The following is a 19,925-nucleotide window of genomic DNA, read 5'->3' on the forward strand; positions in this document are numbered from 1 at the left end:
GCGTTCTTTGTTACTCGAAAAAAAATCTCTAAATAAAAAGTAAAAAAAAAAAAATTTATCAAATAGTTATTTGATTAATTAAAGACTGTACCAATAATGGTCAAGGTTGGTCCACAAAATATTACATCAGCTTTTCTGTTTGTAAAACTGTGGGAAAATGGGAAAGCCCTTCTTTCTCAGGATACCTTTATTGTGTAATGTTGATAGGTTGCACACACACACACACACACACACACACACACACACACACACACACACACACACACACACACACACACACACACACACACACACACACACACACACACACACACACACACACACACACACACACACACACACACACACACACACACACACACACACACACACACACACACACACACACACACACACACACACACACACACACACACCTCATGGGAACTAGCTGGCAAGTAGGGTCACGCATAAGAACAATGCTAACCTTTGCTCCAGTCACCGTGGAAGTTCAGGAAATAATAAAGATGCCTATTTTCTTTGTGGGAATTCAAAGCTGGGTATTATTTTTGGTGTAAGCAGAGATCTAACTGCATGTAAAGGCCACGCTAAAACAGATTTATTACATAAAAAGGTCCAAGTCAGAGAATACATTACCAAAAAACAGCTTGTATCAATATTCAAATTTGCAGTAAGAATGTTTATACAAAATGCAAATATATTAATAGTAGGGATATCAAAGCAGTTATATATTTCCCAATAATACAGCAACTATAACAGATCATACAAAATGTCATTCTAAGAGCACATTAGTGTAAGATATGGTTCTATTTCAGCCTTTACTTTGACCCTTTTACCTTTACCTCTACATTTACTACAGTTGTGGCAAATGTTCCCATTGTAAATCAACAATCATTGGTGTTGCCCCCCCACACTCATATACAGGTTACATCAGAGCAAACAAAAACACTCATATTCTGTCACTGGTGTGAGCTCCGCCTTCCAGCTGATGTTGGATCTTAGACTTCAGAGCGCTGTACCTGCAAAGGAGAGAAAACAGACATGATTAAAGATTGTCGCTGACACACTCTCCAACAGGTACTCAAATAGATTTTGATGTCAAACTTTAAAAACCTGCTTTGTAGTTTCTAGTAAACGTTACTCATTTATTTAGATTGACAACTAAATAAACTGCAATGCCCATGTTCATTGCACTGAAGGAACATGTCACCCAGTGCAGCGTTGTGGCTCATTGATATGTCAGTGGCACAGAGGAACAAGCTGACAATGAAATTCAATGTGTTTTCTCATAGAATTTCTTGATATATAAAATTCTTTACCACTTGTAGTTACAATGAGTTTGAGCGTTTGAGCCCACCTGCTGGAAGTCAATCACACACACGCAAAACAACACTATCCTCATTGAAGGTCTTGTTCTGATTCTCTACTACTGGCCTCAGTCACAGATATTGGCTTCACATAATGAAATAGACCGTCATTAGAGAAGTCTTTGTCTAGCCTGGAACCAGTTTTGTAACGGTTTGCTTGACTTACTTTATGGTCAGCTTGTTTATCTCGCGTTCCTCTTCCTCTTTAAGTTTCTCGACAAAGCTGTCTAAAACAGGAATTTCAAACTTTATGTATTGGGCAACCTGGGGAGAAAAAGATTTAAACATATCAGCACAAGCAAGGTACACATGTCTTTGGTCATATGATACTATTTCCACCCACACTATACTGTAAGTAAAGAGGCATTCAAATAATCTTCACTCCATTTCTTTGTCCAGGGAAAACAATGATGAAAGTGTCTTATGTGAGGTCGCAGTGACACTGACCTTTGACCACAGTTCATGACTAATCAGTTCATCCTTGTGTCCGGTTGAATATTTGTGCCAAATTTGAAGGTGTTAATGTGATATCATGAGAATGGTACAGATGAGAAGTCACAGTGACCTTGACCTCTGACCTTTGATCACCAAAATGAAATTCCCTCAAAGTGTTCCTGAGATATTTCTTCAACGGAAAACCCAGAACATGATGCCTCTGACCACGGCTGTCGCTGGTGTGGAGGCATAACACAATTATAAACTATAGCAAAGGTTATAGTAAAGGTAAAACTACTAAAAGGTGACCAGAGTTACCTGTCTACACACAAGAGGCTTTCCAGTGGAGGGTAAAACACAGTAGAATGGCTTTACCACTATCTTACCGTAAAAGGGTAAATACACATTATATTACATGAATATTTTCAATAAATGACCAACCAACCAAACAAACAAAATATATATTGACATGATTAAAATAACAGAACATCTGTGTTCTGGATAATCAACAGAACAGACTATGATAAGCCTATGAGTTTATTTCTGGAAAGAAACATTACTTTTGTATATTTTAAATGCAATTCTCATCACAAACACGATTCCATTCACCTCCACTGTGTTTGAGGAAAGGCATACAAAGAAAACTATGGCTAGATATATACAGTATGTCAATTATTTGGATGAACTATTCCTTTAACTTACTGAGTTGACAATCCAGAAAAGTTCTCCAGCAACAGCTTTTAGTTATTACCCAGGACAGTCACTACAAAATGCTGTCGGCCATCTTAGCCTATTGTTAGTCCCGAAACAGGATATCTTTCCTCAGCTTGCTAAATTTAACCCAGCTGTCCATTGTATCATTGTCTATGTTGAGGACAACACAACATATAAAAAGGGGTCACTTATCAAGACCAAGACGGGAGAACATAGTGGTGGCAGAAGGCCCGGACTCACATCATATGTAACTTCCTCTCCCAGGTCCGCCTCTGTGATCAAGATTTTAGAGATCTTCTCACAGGGTCCATAAAGCACACGAGCCACCAGCGGGTATTCGCCATCCCTCAGCCGGGTCCTTTCTACAGCAATATAGACAAGTAAAACCAGTGATCTCAAAAACACACAACACAACATTTCTACTCACAAACCTGCAACGAGTGAGTTGGTAAGTTGGTTAATGGTAAGAAGTATAGTTATGACTTACCGCCAGACTCGTGCACCATATAAAGGACAAACTCTTCAGATTTATTCTCCACCTTAAAAACACGCAAATACAGATTATTTCTAGTTTTACTGAAACATTACTAGAGATGTAACATGTGTCTTACTGCTAACCCTGAACTTGTGCAGTAGCAGGTTGAGGACTTGTCCAGTCGTCATGGAGCTGTTCACTCGTACGTTAGTGACCGATCCGTAGGCTGGAGTAAATACAGATGTCTGGAAGCAGGAGAAACAAAAGTACCCAAAGTATTAGGAACTGTGCTTCATCAACACTTAAGGGATTCCTGGAATTGAACTCTTTGGACATTTTGAACGGGAAGGAAATCCCTCAGTCCAAAGCTGGACTCTGTTCTGTGGCACATTAATGAACAGGCTATTGTGAAACTCAGCATGAGTGCAGTCACACCCGCACAGGAAACCTCTTCCCATCTGCACCTGGACATGTGTCAACAATGGGATACATTAATGTGTGTGCGTGTACGCGTGTTCTGTTTATTGTACCTTGTGGTTGTAAAAGTGTCCGTTGATTGAGAACCTGTGTGTTCGCAAGCGCTGCAAATCTCTGGCAGTGTGTGTCTTTGACCTCCTCTGAACCCGCATGAAGGAGGCATCACTCCTAGTCCTCAGCAGCTGAGGAGAATCCTCCTCCTCCTGACCACACATGTCACCACCTCAGAGTAAACGAAAGCACACCTCTCTTAATGCGTGCATTATGTACATCAGCAGCTACGCATGGCAGTTTCATGTTACAAAACATTTGCAGACAGTTTTACAAGATGGATCAACATATGGTGTTCCACATGCTAGGTTTTCACATTTCTTTCTTTTAGCTTTCATTGTCTGTTGCCCGGCTCAATTTTGTGAGTCATTTTGATAATCAAACAAGTTTTGAGGAGGAAATGACAATTATTATATACTTTTATTCAATTAGTTCAGACAGATTTACAGTAACTTAATCAATTAATTTAAAGTAAATTGATTGTTTTGAACCAATGAACAAAACTTTTTTGCTACTTCATAAATAACTTGCTAAATACCAAAACAGTCTCCCTATTTCATCAATACAATTCCTTGATTCATTCACAAATGTGACCAATATTTGACAATAGTTTTATAGCCAATATATTTGTTGAATTATGTGTTATTTATGGTTAACCATTTCTGAAGAAATGGCTTGTGTTGAAATGGTTTCAAAGTGTATGTTAATCTTTCCAATCCCATAAAATGAGCCATGTTTTTAACGCAGACACCAATGTTAAGTCTTTGTTGTTGTGCACACACACACACACACACACACACACACACACACACACACACACACACACACACACACACACACACACACACACACACACACACACACACACACACACACACACACACACACACACACACACACACACACACACACACACACACACACACACACACACACACACACACACACACACACACACACACACACACACACAAAGATTAGTTAATTCTTAACAGAGGGACGGAGAAAGAGAAAGAAAAGTCGTATATGCACCGCAGACAGCGCCATGGACTTCTAAACATATACATATAAATACTGTATATGCTCTGTATGTGAGTTTAATAACAATAATAAAGGTAAAATGTTTCCATCAGATTTTGAAATATTCTAAAAGCATTAAGAGTAAAAAAAACATACATAATTTCTTCACTTGTTTATCTGTGGCCAAGAAGAAACCTTGCAAACTGCTTAAAGGGCCAATGTCAGACCCATGCCTATGTTGTCTAACCCTGGTTATTTATAGAGTTAGTGATCTGATCTAGGTGGCATCTCATGGTAATGTGTGCTCAACATGGGAGCCATCCTTTCCAATGGAAATGCAGAATTAAAACATGTGTGTGGCTCTAATCTGGTTCAGCATGTGTTTGTAATCTACATTAATGAATGAATCAAGTGGGTGTGAGTGTGTGAGGATGACTGCACGTGTGTTACTCACTAGCTGGTCCACTCTCTGTGCCCAGTGAGTTATTGTTAGACTCCGCTGAGAGCTGCTTTGCCAAAGCAGATCTATCGTTTCTATAGGAAGACAGAGGAACAAAGTCTTTATTGTTTGTTAACATTTATAGCACTCTCTATATATCATACTTGTGAAAATGAAGCTACAGCCGGAGGACACTTAGCTTAGTTTAGCTCAAAGACTGGAAGCAGCCTAATTTCTTGTTTGTTTGTTGCTGGTAGGCTTTTACATTTGAACAGAGCCAGGCTTAAAGTTACTCCCTTCTTCCAGTCTTTATGTTAAGATAAACTATCCAGGTGCTGAGATAACTTTCCTTGTTTTTAAAAACTTATGTTCATTATAGATTAATCCACCATCTGCAATCATTCCATGTTCAATTAATGAATCGTTTTGCTCATAAATGAATCACACGGCCCACATCTGTTTATTCAGCACAGGAAGTCATCTGTGTCAGTCTGGACCGGGTTGTCTTACCGGTTGAGACGAAACCTTTCATTGTCGTCGTACATCTGGAGCCTGATTGGTCGGCGCAGACCCCAGTAGATGTTCAGCAACCCCTCAAGGATGAGCTCTCCATCCTCCTACACACACACACACACACACACACACACACACACACACGGTCATGGGCACTCGTGGTCAGAGGGGATATCCTGCTGGCCGCCTGCCACAGTGGCTCAATACCAGGTGTACGTGCAGGAACGGTCGCTCACAGCTTCAGGGCGAACCCTCTCATCTGGGAGAAATCCCAGCAGGTTTTTTGACCCACCCTTTTTTACACAGTACAAGGGTGAAGTCACGTCTGGTGAAGGCAACATTAAAAGAGACATAACTGCTTTGGGTCACGTACACATGGAGATGTTTTGATTTCATAAAAATGAAGAAAAAAACCCTCTAAATTTGGAAGAATATTATCACACTGTGTTCTGAATACAGAAATCACCATGTTTTTCAGTTGCCTTTTGAATGAATGTAAAACAACAGATAATAATAAATATAAAGGTCTCTAGCTTGTTGGACTGAATGGTGAAGCCTGAGATCAAGTTTTTTGTGCACACTGAATCAGTAATGATTTGATTAGTACAGTACCAACTGTGACTGTTGTAGTCACAAATCAATTTCCTTCATCTCCAAACGATTTTTATAACATCACAATATCTTCTTTGATACTCTGGAATACAATGTAGATCTTTTAACATAATTATGCGGATGGAAAGTCTATAAATAAATTCGTCACAGAGATTTTAACAGCAAAGTGAAACAGATTCTGATTATCAGGAGGCAGTTTAAACACAGTTTATCTTGTGGCCTTTTGGGGTAAATCCCAAGCTATTTAATAAAAATATTAATTGTCAGCTGATGACAGATAAAGGGTCAAATATTTGGAGTTTTGGAATGTAAGCACATTTACTTAAGTACTGTAACGTACTGTACTTTTTTGAGCTACTTGTACTTCACTTGTCTATTTCCATTTTATGCTGCTTTATATTTGCACCTAACTACATGTGGGGTTGCACTTTTTATTCCACTACATTCATCTGACACATTGTGTTACTTACTTTGCAGAATTAGATAACTAATATAAATGTAACATATACATTATGATATATTATTACATGTTGAGATACACAGTAGTATATACAATATATATATATATATATATATATATATATATATATATATATATATATATATATATATATATATATATATATGCACATTTTGATGCATCACTAATTATAATCCAGTATTATTATTGTTATCATTATTATTAAAAATGGGTAATTCTACATAATGGGTGCTTTTGCTTTTGGTGCAATGCTGTATAATCTGATTTTTCGACTTTTACTTTAGTAATGCAGAGTATTGTACATACTGTAGTATTCCTAATTTACTCAAGTTAAATATTGATTACTGATTATTTTTGAACAACTTGTTTTAAGGGAGAAGAAAAAAATTAAAATATAACTTTTGGTAGAACATATGGTACAAAACAGGTGTGTGTGTGTGTGTGTGTGTATGTGTGGTCATTTTCAAAGTAGCTTTTTTCATAAACAACTTATGGAGCTAAACTAATTCTTAATGCTGAACCTCTTAATGTATGTATTTAATGTTTATAGACCCTCATTGATTTAATTTCGATGGACAACTTTTTGCTGACACTCTTGATTGTTTCGTCACAATTGTACAACGGTGGGATTAAAAGGAGGCTTGTCAGCGAGAACTGAACAAATAATAATGCTGGAGATCGAAAATTCATTGTTTCTGTAATATAAACATTCAGAGCAGCTGCACAGCTGAACCTTGCTCACCCGCTACTCCTGAGTTTCCTGAACAGCCATGAACACACCCTCAAACACTCACGTACGCAAACACAGACACACACACAAATCCACAGAGATGAGTGTAAGGTCAGCAGAGCTATTTTTGGAAGTAGCGGTTAATGGCTTTGCTTCAGTGTGCTTCTATAAAGCCTGGAAACACACTCCAGTCCAGTTATACTCAACTGAGCCAACGAGCCTTCACTCTGCATGTCAACCTTACAATTCACGCATCAAAGGTGAGAGCGCTTCTTCTTTTGTTGTTTATTATCAGCTACTCTTTATTAGAGAGCTTACAATTGAGCAATTTTTACAAGTTCACTTTAAAGGAATTGTAGTAACATTACAAATTTTACTTGTTACAAACCAGACAGAAGATAAGAAACACACATTATAAAATTGAAATTGTAATTAACAGTATCAAACAATGAAATAAGGTTATGTATAGTTATTAGTTTATCTGTTATAACAAAACAATAAAAAAGCTAAATGCTAAAGACAACAGGCAAAACAGCAAATGCTGTTACTGTGAAGAGCTTTAGCAGCAAAGGGACAGACTCTAATTAAAAACAGAAAATTACAATCACCATCAAGATTTGTTTTTTAGTAAAATGTTTAATTTCATTTTCTGTCATTTCTGTCTAGACAAAGAGCTACAGTCTTACCTTTCCCTTTCCCTCTCCCACTACAGCATGAAACGCAGGCGGTTGTTGCTTTCCCTGCCTCTCTTACCCACCATCACTGAGACGCTTGAGGACTTGCCAGTCCACCCCTCAGCCACTCAATCTTCCCAGATCTCCCAGTCTCTAGAGGACTACATGACGAGTATTCAGGCCCTTGCGCACCCTGCTGAGGCTCCGAGCTGCGGCCTCGTCAGACTCCAGAGGTCCCCCAAGCTACGGCCGTTCTCAAAGGCTCAGATGAAGCTCTCGGTCTCAGCCTCGCTTCCTCGCGGCTCTTCCCGCACACTAAGGACTTCCAGACATTACAGTCTGAGTCTAAACAGCACAGAGGATTTTTCTCTCAAGATGGGCAGAGAAAAAGACTGCAGGGTCAAAGACCCTGTAGACTGGCTGTTTGGACAGATCAGGACTTGAAGAGAGACCTTGTCATGGGACGCTCTGACAGGCACTTTGGTGGAATATCTCATAAACAAAGGTTGCAAGAACTGGCTTTATTTATGAAGATTAAAAACAATACGCTGAATGATGAGCCTCATTGTGATGGCTGGACAAAGACAAAATCACCAAAGTAAAGTGAAGATCTATTTATTTCTATGCACCGAGGACGTTGTTTACGTTGGATGTTTTGTAAAGACGTAAAGGATATACTTTCTAATAAAATACTAAAATAATCCTGAATATTCTTTACTGTTTCTAAAGTTACTACAAAGAGATGAATGACTTTTGACATTTTAGAAACTAAATGACTAATTGAAAAAAATAATTAACAGATTACAAGATAATTAAATTGGCGTTACAATGCTTAATTAACTTTCTTCTGCAAGTATTATTCAAGGTACTTGTATACTTTACTTGAGTATTTACAGTTTTTGCACCACTGAAATAGACCAACCACGTCTCACTTTGTGTTTGCAGCGAGTCTCAAATCGAGACAATCGTATCCCACACTGCCCTCTAGTGGTAATAAGTGGTGCTACAGTAGTGGCATTGTAAACTAAAAAGTACCGATAGTCACTATACACCATAAGCAGACAATCAAAGGCAGATACATTCAGCCCTTCCTGTTAAGGCAGCGCACCAATATCAGCTACAGCATGAAAGGAGAAAATACCTCAAGCAATCAACATCATGAATACAGTTGTACTCGGCATTCATGTCAGAGCTTGTTTTCTGGTTTAGAGTCAAACCAGATGACATTTCCAGCCACAACATGACTAACACACATCACCTGACCACGCACGCAGAGCGTGATCATAACATTTTAGAACAACACTTTCAAATCTGCTTCTTTTTTTATACAGCCTGATATTCAATAGAAATGATAACACTCGGACATATGGTATAGATGATGACAGTAAAAGTCTGTCTGGGAGCTATGGTGCACGTTTACAGCTGGTGTTCATCCAAACTCATTCAACAGAGTCACTGTACAGTCTTGGAAGTCACATTAGGAGTTTCTAAATGTTGGTCTAAACCCAAGAATGTCACTGCTGAGTAATGTCCCTCATTCCCACAACATATCTGGCCTCACTCCATCAGCTTTACCAACGTCACTATATCACGAAAAGCACAACCTATTACAGCACAACAATAGACAACTTAATTCCTGTTCATATGTCATCGTGAGACATACAGTATATACACCATTCTAGAATCTAGTCATCACCATGCTATCAAAATGTAATTTGTACTCTCACAATACAATTTATTATTTCATTTTCTACCATTTGGTTCTGGAGCTTTGCAACATCTCAGATCAACAGCTTCTGAATGGACTTGTGGCTCGATTGTTTAGTCAGCTGCAGTTATGAACTTTAATTGAAAGTTTCTGTGGTTTTAAATTGTGATTCTAGCTCTCTTGGTTATATGTAGTTTTTATTTCTCATAGCATTTATTTTTAGTGAAGATGGAGATTCAATCATGAGTCAAAATGTGTAACTCTTGCCACTGCTCATTGCAGGTAAATCACAGGTAAGGTGCAATAGGATCGAATCGGAAGAGATGAACTGAGCCTTCAAACAACAAAGGCTGATACCATGTTCTATGTTCCTATAAATCATGACTTAGTATTAGAGAAACAAAGATAAGTGGAGGGCGTTTCTTTAATGCCTCTTACAAAGAGTGAACGTACACGGAAAAGATCAAACTGGCGAAAGTTAAACTTGTTTATTCATCAGGATCCTATTTCATATCATGCAGATGATCAGATTATGTTGGTATAGCTTTTCGCGAAAATGCAAATGTCCCCTCTCTAGAGCCAGTGTTTGGTTTGTTCATTCTAGGCTACTCTAGAAACAGATGTAGTATAAACGGCTCATTCTAAGCTAATAAAGACAATAAAGACAACGTATTAATATTATATTATATTTCTGCCAATAGATTCCACAAAATGCCTTTTAATTTGGGAAACATTATAAAATCAATGTGGCTTAAAGGCTAAAAGTTAATTTCCTATTACCAATAAAACAAATATATATAAAGTTAGCTTATATCAGTGAGTTGTTGTCTGTTCGGGCTGACAACAACTTACTGATGTATCAAGACATATATATATATATATTTTTATATACATACTTTATATATATATATATATATATATATATATATATATATATATATATATACACACTGTATATATCTAGTTTATTCTGGACTGAATTGTAGCTATGAGTGAAGCAACACGTTCTTGTAGAAACACTAACTTGCAAGTTAAAAGAGGACACTCTTACAATCCCACAATAATGCTTAAAATGAGTCATTACAAGTCAAGCGGTTTAATGTGTCGAGTCATCCTCAATAATGACTTCTGTTTCTCATCAAATCAATCAATCAATTTTCAGTGAAAACATTCAAGCTATTTTTCCTTATTTTTGGTTGATATTGGTTAATATTGTGATATCCCTGGTCCCTCTATTATACATGTGTATGTGGCATGTACACATGTTATGTATGTGACTTTGGGGGGATTTTCCCAGAATGAGACAACAGTGAGTCTAACTGGTGGGATAAAAAAGAGGGACAGATCATGAGCACCCAACACACTCGAAAACCTTCTGGACACGAGGGGGAACTCCTGACCATAAAACCCATAGAATAATTATCAAACAAATAGCCAAACACACCACAACAGCAAAACGTTTACTGTGGAAATACTTTGCTAAGCAGTTAGTGTACATAACTGAAATAAATCTGAGACTCATTCCCTACTTCCATTTTCATTTTTAGGTAGAGGGGATTTTTTGTGGTTTGTCAGCCGTGCTCAGAAGCTTTTTTGGTCTCCGGTTTTCTGTCCTCATAATCAAAGTGCTGGTTTAACTGGTTCCAGTGTTGTATGTGTGAAACCCATTTTACAACACTGTATGTCCTGTAATCCATTACGCCCACACATACCACCGAGCAAGCGTGAAACACTCCCTGTTTACCTTTTATTTCTGCCAGCACTCTCTCCTGTCAGGTGATCTATCTGAGATTGTCTTACCTCGCGAGTTCTTAGCTGGAAGTTTTTCCCTTCATGGTAACAGTTGTAGGTCCGAAGCAGTGACAAGATGGCAGACCTGAATATGAACCCAAGGCCACAAAGGGTATTAGCACTCACAGCTCTCAAACAATGGTGACCGTTAATATATATATTCATACAATGAATAGAAAATGTGAACAATAGTGTAATGTGTTGTCATTGTTATTTCACTTGATTGTGTAGTGAGTGAAATGAAAGGACTTACTTTGGTATAAGTTTCTCTTCACTGAGCTTCACGTAGGTCTGACGCTCACCCATTTTGTCTCGAGGCCAGCTGCGGCAGAAAAACACCACGAACTGTTAGTAATTAAATAAAGATTGTATTATGGTTAGAACCTTGTATACAATAATAATAACTGAATCTAATGGATACGTTACAATGAGTATGTCCAGAAAATGTGACCGTGTGCTTTAACCACATAGAAACATATATATATTCATACAATGAATAGAAAATGTGAACAATAGTGTAATGTGTTGTCATGTTTCACTTTTGATCCAATTTGAGGATGTTTTAAATCAAACACTTTTGAACAAATAGCTCCGGTGGTAAAATGAGGGGCAGGGAATTTAGGAGAAATCACATGCTGAGGTTGACACAGAGCCAACGAAGTAACATGTTGTGGCAAAGCTCAATAAAGCCCGGAAAACAGTGTCTTCTGTCTCTTCCAAGGACCCTGTCTGCTACTGTGCCAGGTTTCCTACAAACAGTTAGCGTCATAATATTGAATAAAAAAACACTTATTCTTCTCTGTGGCACAGTTTCTAAAGAACACAACCACTCTGCAACACCAGGGTCTTTTTTGTCAATTACATTTAGTGCACAGTAAAAACTAAAGGCCACCTATTAATCACTGTGTCCTTCGGGATGTCAAGTCTTTTCTGACAAGACAGAGGAATGGTGGCCCTGATCCCTGTATCCTGATTCCTGTGTCCATATATCTCAGAGGGAAAGTGCCATGGGGAATTTCCTGAATTGGAAAGCCCAGCTCCGAGTATGTGGGGGGGAGGAGCAGGAGTATAAAACGGCTACATGTGGCTCAGAGGCTCAGTGTCAACACTCAGCTCATCTCCACAATGAAGCTTTGTCCTCAGGCAGTCTGTGAGCTCGGCTTCTTGAGTCTCTGCTTTGTACTGATCACAGGTAGGAATCATCTATGCTTATTCTTTCAGAAAACGTGGCTATGGTAAAAGTAGGGGATTCTTGTTTTATTGGAGCAAAGCTGCCTGAGCATGTTAACTTGCTGTAACTGAAATCTCTGCTCGTGTTTTACTGTATTGAATGAACTTGTAATTGTGTTACTGTGCAGTGAGAGAGTCAGACAGCACGTTTGTCCCGGGAAGATGTTTGTGTCCACACACGCAGTCGGGCGTCAGAGGTCAACTGAAAGCGCTCACAGTCTACCCACAAAGCCCCAGCTGTGACAGAGTCACAGTGATGTGAGTTCCAGATCCTGCAGACACACACATGCATGTATGTGCACACACACTTCCAGATGAATAAATGTGCTGGTTTACACATGTTTTTCAGAGTGACAATGAAGAGTACCAATGATCCACTGTGTCTGAATCCAGAGGCGCCGATGGGCAAACAACTGATTCGCTGCTGGAAGAGGTGAGAGCCTTGATCAGTGAAACTTAACCTTTAGTTATACCTTCAGTTACCAACTGTGGCTTTGTAAGGGGTTTTAAAGGAGATACTATATTGTAATCCTTCAATGTAGGTTCATTTGCACATGAAAACAGCAATATGCAGTGTACCTATTACACAACAGATTGTATTATATTTTAGCCCTGTGTCCTAACTGGTTATAGAGGAGTTCCACCCATCTTTATATTTCCCGTAAATCACTGCAACAGTATCCTATTTGTTGCCAAGCCAGTTCTTGTAGTAACAAAGCACCTAGCTGAGCAGTTTCTATGCATTTCCTCTATGATTTGCTTCTTGTCAGACAACAAACAATGACAGTGTGTGCCTCTGTGCTAATGAACTATTAATTTTATTAGAATCCAAATATAGAATATATTATTGCTTTCCTTTCTCAGTGTAAATGATGCATTCTTCCTTAAAAGCTCTTAATTTCACAATAAATATTGTATCCATGACTTGTCTGATAGGTATTAGGAATATCAATTCACGCCCCTTCCTCCTGACTTAAGTCTATGCTTCTGTGTGTGTGTGTGTGTGTGTGTGTGTGTGTGTTATACAGAGCTCAAAAGTTGGGTCGTGATGTAACGCTTTGCCTGAAGAGGAGGAGGAGGGGGAGAGGTCGTCAGCGCCAGCGCCCTCAACAGAGGAGCCGGGGCCTCAAAAGCAGAGCCTCATCCTCTAATTCCCAATAGTCAACCAGCCGAACAAATGGCACGGAGCTACTGCACGTAAAGAAGTGTGTACACATGCTGTTCTTTGCCACAGGACTCCAGGTTACCAGAGGCAGTTTAAAATAAACAGCACACTACCACTTTTCTTTCTATAAATGTCACGCAGCTCAGACATCAAGATCCCCTAAACTGTTGTCTGAGCTGTTAATCAAACTTTCTTTGGAGGCCAGCAGCAGGGGGCTTTACTTTACCTGTGCAAATGACTGATGCTATGTTGAAAACTGAGCCCTGGAGGCTTGTCATAAATGTTAACAGTTTTAGTTTTAAAGTACTAAATGGTCCATGTACTGTTTATGTGTAAATCTGTGTATGCAGCTGGAAAAGCTAACTGAAAAGACTGAGTTGGTTATTTATTTTTATATCAATATGAGCATTTTTCAGACATTGTTTTTTTAAAAATAAAAAAATATATCAGCAACACATTGTGACCTTGTGTTTTATTTATTGTTGAGAATCCTGATTGTCTTTAGCCTGGAATGATGGTAAATTACTTCCTTGACAGGATATGAGAGGTCACCCACAGCCTTCAGTTAATAAACTACAGGATGTGAGTCAGAAGCAGGCACAAATCAAACATGCCTCACTGAAAACATCTGCACAAACAACAGGAGCTAATCTGTATTATAATGCAAAAGTAAGAATATATCATTCTACTGTGAATAAGTATTTTGGAAAATATCACGCCAGTCATTTCTTTTCACCGGTTAGAGTGGACTGCTGCTGCTGCTGTTGCACAACTAAGACAAACAGGTGATTGGGGTGTGTTTTATGAGGTCTAGTAAACATACTTTACACAAGCTCAGTGATTACTTGATAAGTATGTGACAGGATCGAAAGCATGCACGCACACACACACACACACACACACACAAACACACACACACACACACACACCGCTCATGGGAACTATTTTTTTTTACGGGTAATGGAAAGTGAATGACTAAGGCGTGTGCTAACCTGATTTGTCTCCCAGCTAAAACATCTACTGGTATTTATTAAAGCTCTTGCATATCTGATATGTGATCTTGTTACAACTTAATGCTTGACAGCACAGGGTGGTAAAATGGAAAGTGAAAGTAAACTGCTAAACAAAGTGACCTTTGTTCCAGGCCGAGCCCGGTAATTTAATGGACTTTTAATATCTCATATGTTATCAATGAATACACTTGCTAAGGCAAGGTACAGCCTGCAGAGTTCGCCAGTTTATCGCAGGGCACATATATAGACAGACAACCATTCAGGTTTATGTTCACACCTACAGGCACATTTAGAGTCTCTAATTAACCTGAGCTACATGTCTTTGGACTGTGAAAAGAAACCGGAGAACCCGGAGGGAACCCATGCCGCCACGGGGAGAACGCGCAAACTCCAAAGAGAAGGACCCTCTTGCTTATGAGGCCAGATTGAGATGTAAGACACCGAATCTAGACCATCAATTTATTACATTTTCTGCATAGTTTAAAAAAAAGCTATATCAATAATTTAGGATAATCTCGACCAAATACAACATTCAAATTCTACTTAATGCATTAGTAATAATAGTCTCAGTATTAATACAACAATTATATAAATACTAACTACTATGCTTATAGTTCTGATACTTTTAATTATATTGTGCTGATACTACCTCTTTACTTTTACTCAGATAGAATTTAGGATGCAGGACTTGAACGTGTTGTCGTATTGCTACTCCTATTTAAGTAAATGATCTGACTACTTCTTCCACCACCAATAAAATCCCATTCCCGATTTACATACCAGTTTTTTCTATAATTACACACTACTGCTTTAATAAACAACACTTAAACCTTTACATTAGCCACAAGCTAAGAACCAGCCTTCACTGCAGATTTGCTTAACATCAACAACACACACGTCTTCCAGTAATTGAAAGGTGACCACATGATTGAAAGTGCAAATCATTAAATATGTATAGTTGCAAATGATTGATTACCAATTTGTATATTTGTCTTATTTAAAATAACTGAACATCTTCTATCTTTTCTAACTATAGTGTTGCTGTTTGCTACAAGCTGACACTAACAGTGTTTTTTTCAACACATGATTCTAATGCACACGTCTAAAATACCTATCACTGTATCCACAACCATGAGGTTGGTGCCACCTAGTGTCTAAAACATAATGTACACTGAACTTCCTCATGCATCTGGCTCAGTGATTATAGTATTCTTTCTCACTTTGACTGTGATCTCTAACACCACCTGCAGGAACATAGCCAGCAGCCATTAACTTTTTATGTAGTATTTAAAGTGTGACTGGCTGAGTAATTGGTTGAGACTCTGTGTTTTCTGAGACTTTTAGAAAAGTCCCCCTTCTTCCTCTCTTCCTCCTTCTGTTTACATGGATTGTGGAGGTCCGGATCGTGGTCCATGCCTAATTACTACTCATTGTTCGAACAGTTCTGTCATATTCATTGAATGTGTTGTAACGCTAATGCTGTTCATCTGTCCACATGACATCTATTGGTTCTGTCCATCCGGGGAGAGGGATCCTCCTCTGTTGCTCTCCTGAAGGTTTCTTCCATTTTTTCCCTGTGAAAGGTTTTTTTCAGTTTTTTTGGGGAGTTTTTCCTGATCCAATGTGAGGTCCTGGGACAGGGATGTCGTATGTGTACAGATTGGAAAGCCCTCTGAGGCAAATTTGTAATTTGTGATTTTGGGCTATACAAAATGAACTGAATTGAATTGACTTAGAGCATCATTTGGCCACATGAGTCCAGATGAGTAAAGAAGAGAGGCTAATGTGTGATTGATTTTGCAATGCAGTTCCACTTTGATATACTTCATTGTGATTTTGTTATTTGAGAAGAAAATGAGAGAAGGTATTTATATAAGAATGAGCTCTGGTACACAGGAATTGATTATTTTGCATTTTCTGCAGCTGAGACAGAAGTTTCTTTGGAAAAAAATAGACAGAAAGAACTGCTTGCAAGAGCAACGGTAGTCACCACAAAAAGCAGGAAACACACACAGCCCAGTGTTGGCCACAGCACTGTCTGACTGGGAAGTGGTCTCTGGGAGGAGAGGTGCAGATTCAGCTAGACAATGAACACTGAGCACAAAAGAGGGAGTCTTTCAGATTTCTGTCACAATGCCGTTCCTCATATTATATTCATACAGCTGAAGATTCAAATCCAAACTACTCAACTTGATCATCTTCCTGAAATTCCCTAAACATATGTTAAGATGCTATAGCGACACCAACGACCCCTCCCCTCCCTTTAATGACCTCTTTTCACCTCCACTTTTTATCCAAGGAAACTGCTGACAAAGTACAAGTGCATGATGGCACGGTCAGTCTATCTCGTATGCATATTTATACATAGTATAGTAATGGGTGTATAAATATTCCATCACTTAAAAGATTCCAGTCTGTCACCATTATTATGAATTATTCAGACACTGCACAGGAGATGGACCAAAATGTCACACTATTTGGGTGATGCTAATATTCGAGGGAATTTACATATTCAGTCCCTTGTTTTCTCTCCTCTTTCTTTTTTTGTGCGACTAAATTAGGAATTACCTCTGTGTAAAAGCTCCCTCGATGGACAAAGAGTCGAGGCTGCTAATTGGTTTGATCATCGCGAGATTCGTATCCAATTATCGCACCTTTACTGTGAAGCTGCACCCGGAGACAATCCCGCTCCCACGCGTAAAATAATGCAAAAAAAGCCTTTTCACAAACGTATATGAGAGACAGACACTTAGATTTATGAGAGACAGACACTTAGATTTACCAGCAAATCACTTGCTAAAGATGCAGCTATCACTGTGAGGAACATAGTTTTGTATCTGCTCATTTAATTTGACGAATAGGAAAGTTTGACATCTAAACCGTTAGTCGCTGCATTTCACAACACCCCTGGTCTTCAGGGCATTATGTTGTCGCTTCATCGATACAATTCCTTTCTCCCTGATAATTGTGTGTAGTTATACCCGCAGGAAGTCTAATCAGTTTGGTCTCTTACCATAGCAGACTGCGTCCTCCGTCTTCTTCCGTATATCCACCACCGATGTATCCCGCGCCGTTGTTCGTTATCAGTCGTAATGTATTCCGAGCTGAGAGATACAACTGACAACAGCATAATCCAACAGAAAGCCGTGCTCATACGCTTCAACCAATCAACGTTGAAGGTGGGCGGGGCTTACATACTTAACTCGCTCCTTTAGATCAAGGTGCCTCTGATTGCTTTGCTGCATCCTCAACAGTCCGAGCCACCAGTCCCTTTTCTTCTGCTTTGACCTTTAAACTACTAGAACACTCAGGTTAGAGTTAGCATTTGAATGTGTTCATTGATGTGTTTCATGCAACATTTTATAAAATGTATATTTTGCATCATGGAAATGCATTTCCTTCCTGTTCATTGTTTTACCACTCGAAGTACAGATTTCCTTTTTGTAATGGGCACCAATGTCTTGTGTATTAAAACATAATGTGTTGCTAATTTGGATTAATGATTGAATTTATATTAACTTCTGGTGTTTTTTTGTACCTTATATGTTATGAACAATTTGTGTTACATGGTGGTATATTGTTCGTCAAATTTGATTTCATTTTATATTCTTCCCTTTTTTGTTTTGTAAAGTGTGTTATGTGTATGTTGTTTGACAGAATCAAATCAAAGCCATTTTATTAACAAACAATACAAATAACCAGATTTCTTCATTATTTTTGTCTGCCTTTTTAAAATAAAAAGTCCTTCCTTTTGCACAGCCACCATTAAAGCACCTATCCTGTTATGTTCCAGCTCAGAAGTATAAAGAATACAGTCCATGTGACCTGTTACGGTTTATTTCCCCATCCTGTTTTTGAGCCTGGATCTGCCATCTAGGAAACGTGTGGAAAGCCAGTCTCTCTCTCTCTCTCCTCGTCTGAATAGGATTTCTGATTCAACATGAACAGAGGAAGTAAGTTGTTCCTGCAGCTGTATAACTTCCTCCATAGAGAACAGCTCATTCTAAAGGATATGACAACGCTGGTTGAAAGAAGACTGGAAATGCTGACGTTCTTTTCCTCTCCTTTATTGGGTCACTCAGTTTCTAATTGACCAGAGATCATTGTGCAGATGACAATACGGCCCTGATTATCAGCCTCAGTTATCTCTGGACAAAGACTCCTTGTTCTCCCCATAACACAGCTCATCCCTCCAGACTGGATTATCATGTTATGGATCATACATTGTGCAAAAACATGTCTAAAAGTTTGGACGAATGTATGACACGGTGTAGTGGCTGGGGATGTAATTTGCATAAAATATGAAGAATATGCTTGTTGTTTAAATCACATGCTATTGTTGTTTCAGCGTGTAGTCACGTATCTGCTGTTTGGGTGTTTGTGATTGATTCTCTCCTTAGCTTTGATGCTGCATATAGATCGCATCTTACATACAGTTATAAATCTACAATTCAGTGAACAAAGGACTGAGGAATACGGTGTGTGTGTGTGTGTGTGTGTGTGTGTGTGTGTGTGCGTGTGCGTGTGTGTGTATGCGTGTGTTTGTGCATGTGTGTTGACAGAACAAAACAGTATTGATTTATGACCTGAACAAAAGGCAAATGTCTGTATGGTGAATTGTATTATATGTAGCATGATACACACGGAAAAATTATGTTTTTTAACTGGTTCTTCATAAAGAACCATCACCTACTAAACCATTTAATCTATTGGATGGTTCTACATGTTTGTCATATGGTTCTTTGGGATATTAAAGGGTTGCTAATTCATGTTTGAGTTATTGGATGGTGGGAGATGGTATAAATAAAAAAGAAAATACTACATGGGTGATCTGGGGATGGGGTAATTATCTGAACAGTATTTTGTACAATGCAAATGAGCCTATATCAATAAGAAATTGACAATTGTCTAATGGTATTATATAAATACAAAGATATATATATCGGATCCCTCCCTCCTCTTTGCTCTTTATTCCTGCCGTTGTAGGAGTAAAGAGTCATTGTTTAGAAACCATTTTTTTTGCCCCAATG

At 38.6% G+C, this 19,925-nt stretch overlaps 2 protein-coding genes across 3 annotated transcripts; one reads left to right on the forward strand and one right to left on the reverse strand.

Annotated features, from left to right (window-relative positions):
- Positions 1-576: 576 nt before the first annotated feature.
- On the reverse strand, positions 577-18,011 carry rassf4a (Ras association domain family member 4a). 2 transcript variants are annotated; one of them, XM_034552624.1, is made up of 11 exons: positions 17,909-18,011; positions 11,741-11,809; positions 11,497-11,572; positions 5,489-5,595; positions 4,994-5,073; positions 3,522-3,691; positions 3,135-3,236; positions 3,004-3,055; positions 2,757-2,878; positions 1,534-1,631; positions 577-1,019 (listed from the first exon to the last, which is right to left on the reverse strand). In XM_034552624.1, the coding sequence occupies exons 2-11, from the start codon at positions 11,791-11,793 to the stop codon at positions 950-952; spliced, it is 930 nt and encodes a 309-aa protein (XP_034408515.1). In that variant the 5' UTR covers positions 11,794-11,809; positions 17,909-18,011; the 3' UTR covers positions 577-949. The 2 variants fall into 2 exon arrangements, with proteins under 2 accessions (XP_034408515.1, XP_034408513.1); XM_034552622.1 differs by having other exon boundaries at positions 11,741-11,832; positions 17,909-17,988.
- Positions 12,592-14,299, forward strand: LOC117744389 (C-X-C motif chemokine 10-like). The gene is made up of 4 exons (XM_034552625.1): positions 12,592-12,679; positions 12,846-12,975; positions 13,067-13,150; positions 13,746-14,299. Exons 1-4 carry the CDS (start codon positions 12,613-12,615, stop codon positions 13,876-13,878), a joined length of 414 nt encoding a protein of 137 aa, XP_034408516.1. The 5' UTR covers positions 12,592-12,612; the 3' UTR covers positions 13,879-14,299.
- Positions 18,012-19,925: the final 1,914 nt, after the last annotated feature.

The sequence above is a fragment of the Cyclopterus lumpus genome, chromosome 15 (genome assembly GCF_009769545.1).
Source record: "Cyclopterus lumpus isolate fCycLum1 chromosome 15, fCycLum1.pri, whole genome shotgun sequence".
Classification (NCBI taxonomy): Eukaryota; Metazoa; Chordata; class Actinopteri; order Perciformes; family Cyclopteridae; genus Cyclopterus; species Cyclopterus lumpus.

Excerpts from the sequence above, each read along its gene's own strand:
- LOC117744389 (XM_034552625.1), top strand. The coding sequence starts at position 12,613 with ATGAAGCTTTGTCCTCAGGCAGTCTGTGAGCTCGGCTTCTTGAGTCTC. Across the intron at positions 12,680-12,845 it reads CTGCTTTGTACTGATCACAG|TGAGAGAGTCAGACAGCACG; the intron begins GTAGGAATCATC and ends GTTACTGTGCAG. Across the intron at positions 12,976-13,066 it reads TGTGACAGAGTCACAGTGAT|AGTGACAATGAAGAGTACCA; the intron begins GTGAGTTCCAGA and ends CATGTTTTTCAG.
- rassf4a (XM_034552622.1), bottom strand. Across the intron at positions 11,573-11,740 it reads GAAGAGAAACTTATACCAAA|GTCTGCCATCTTGTCACTGC; the intron begins GTAAGTCCTTTC and ends GTTCATATTCAG. Across the intron at positions 5,596-11,496 it reads TCCAGCTAAGAACTCGCGAG|GAGGATGGAGAGCTCATCCT; the intron begins GTAAGACAATCT and ends GTGTGTGTGTAG.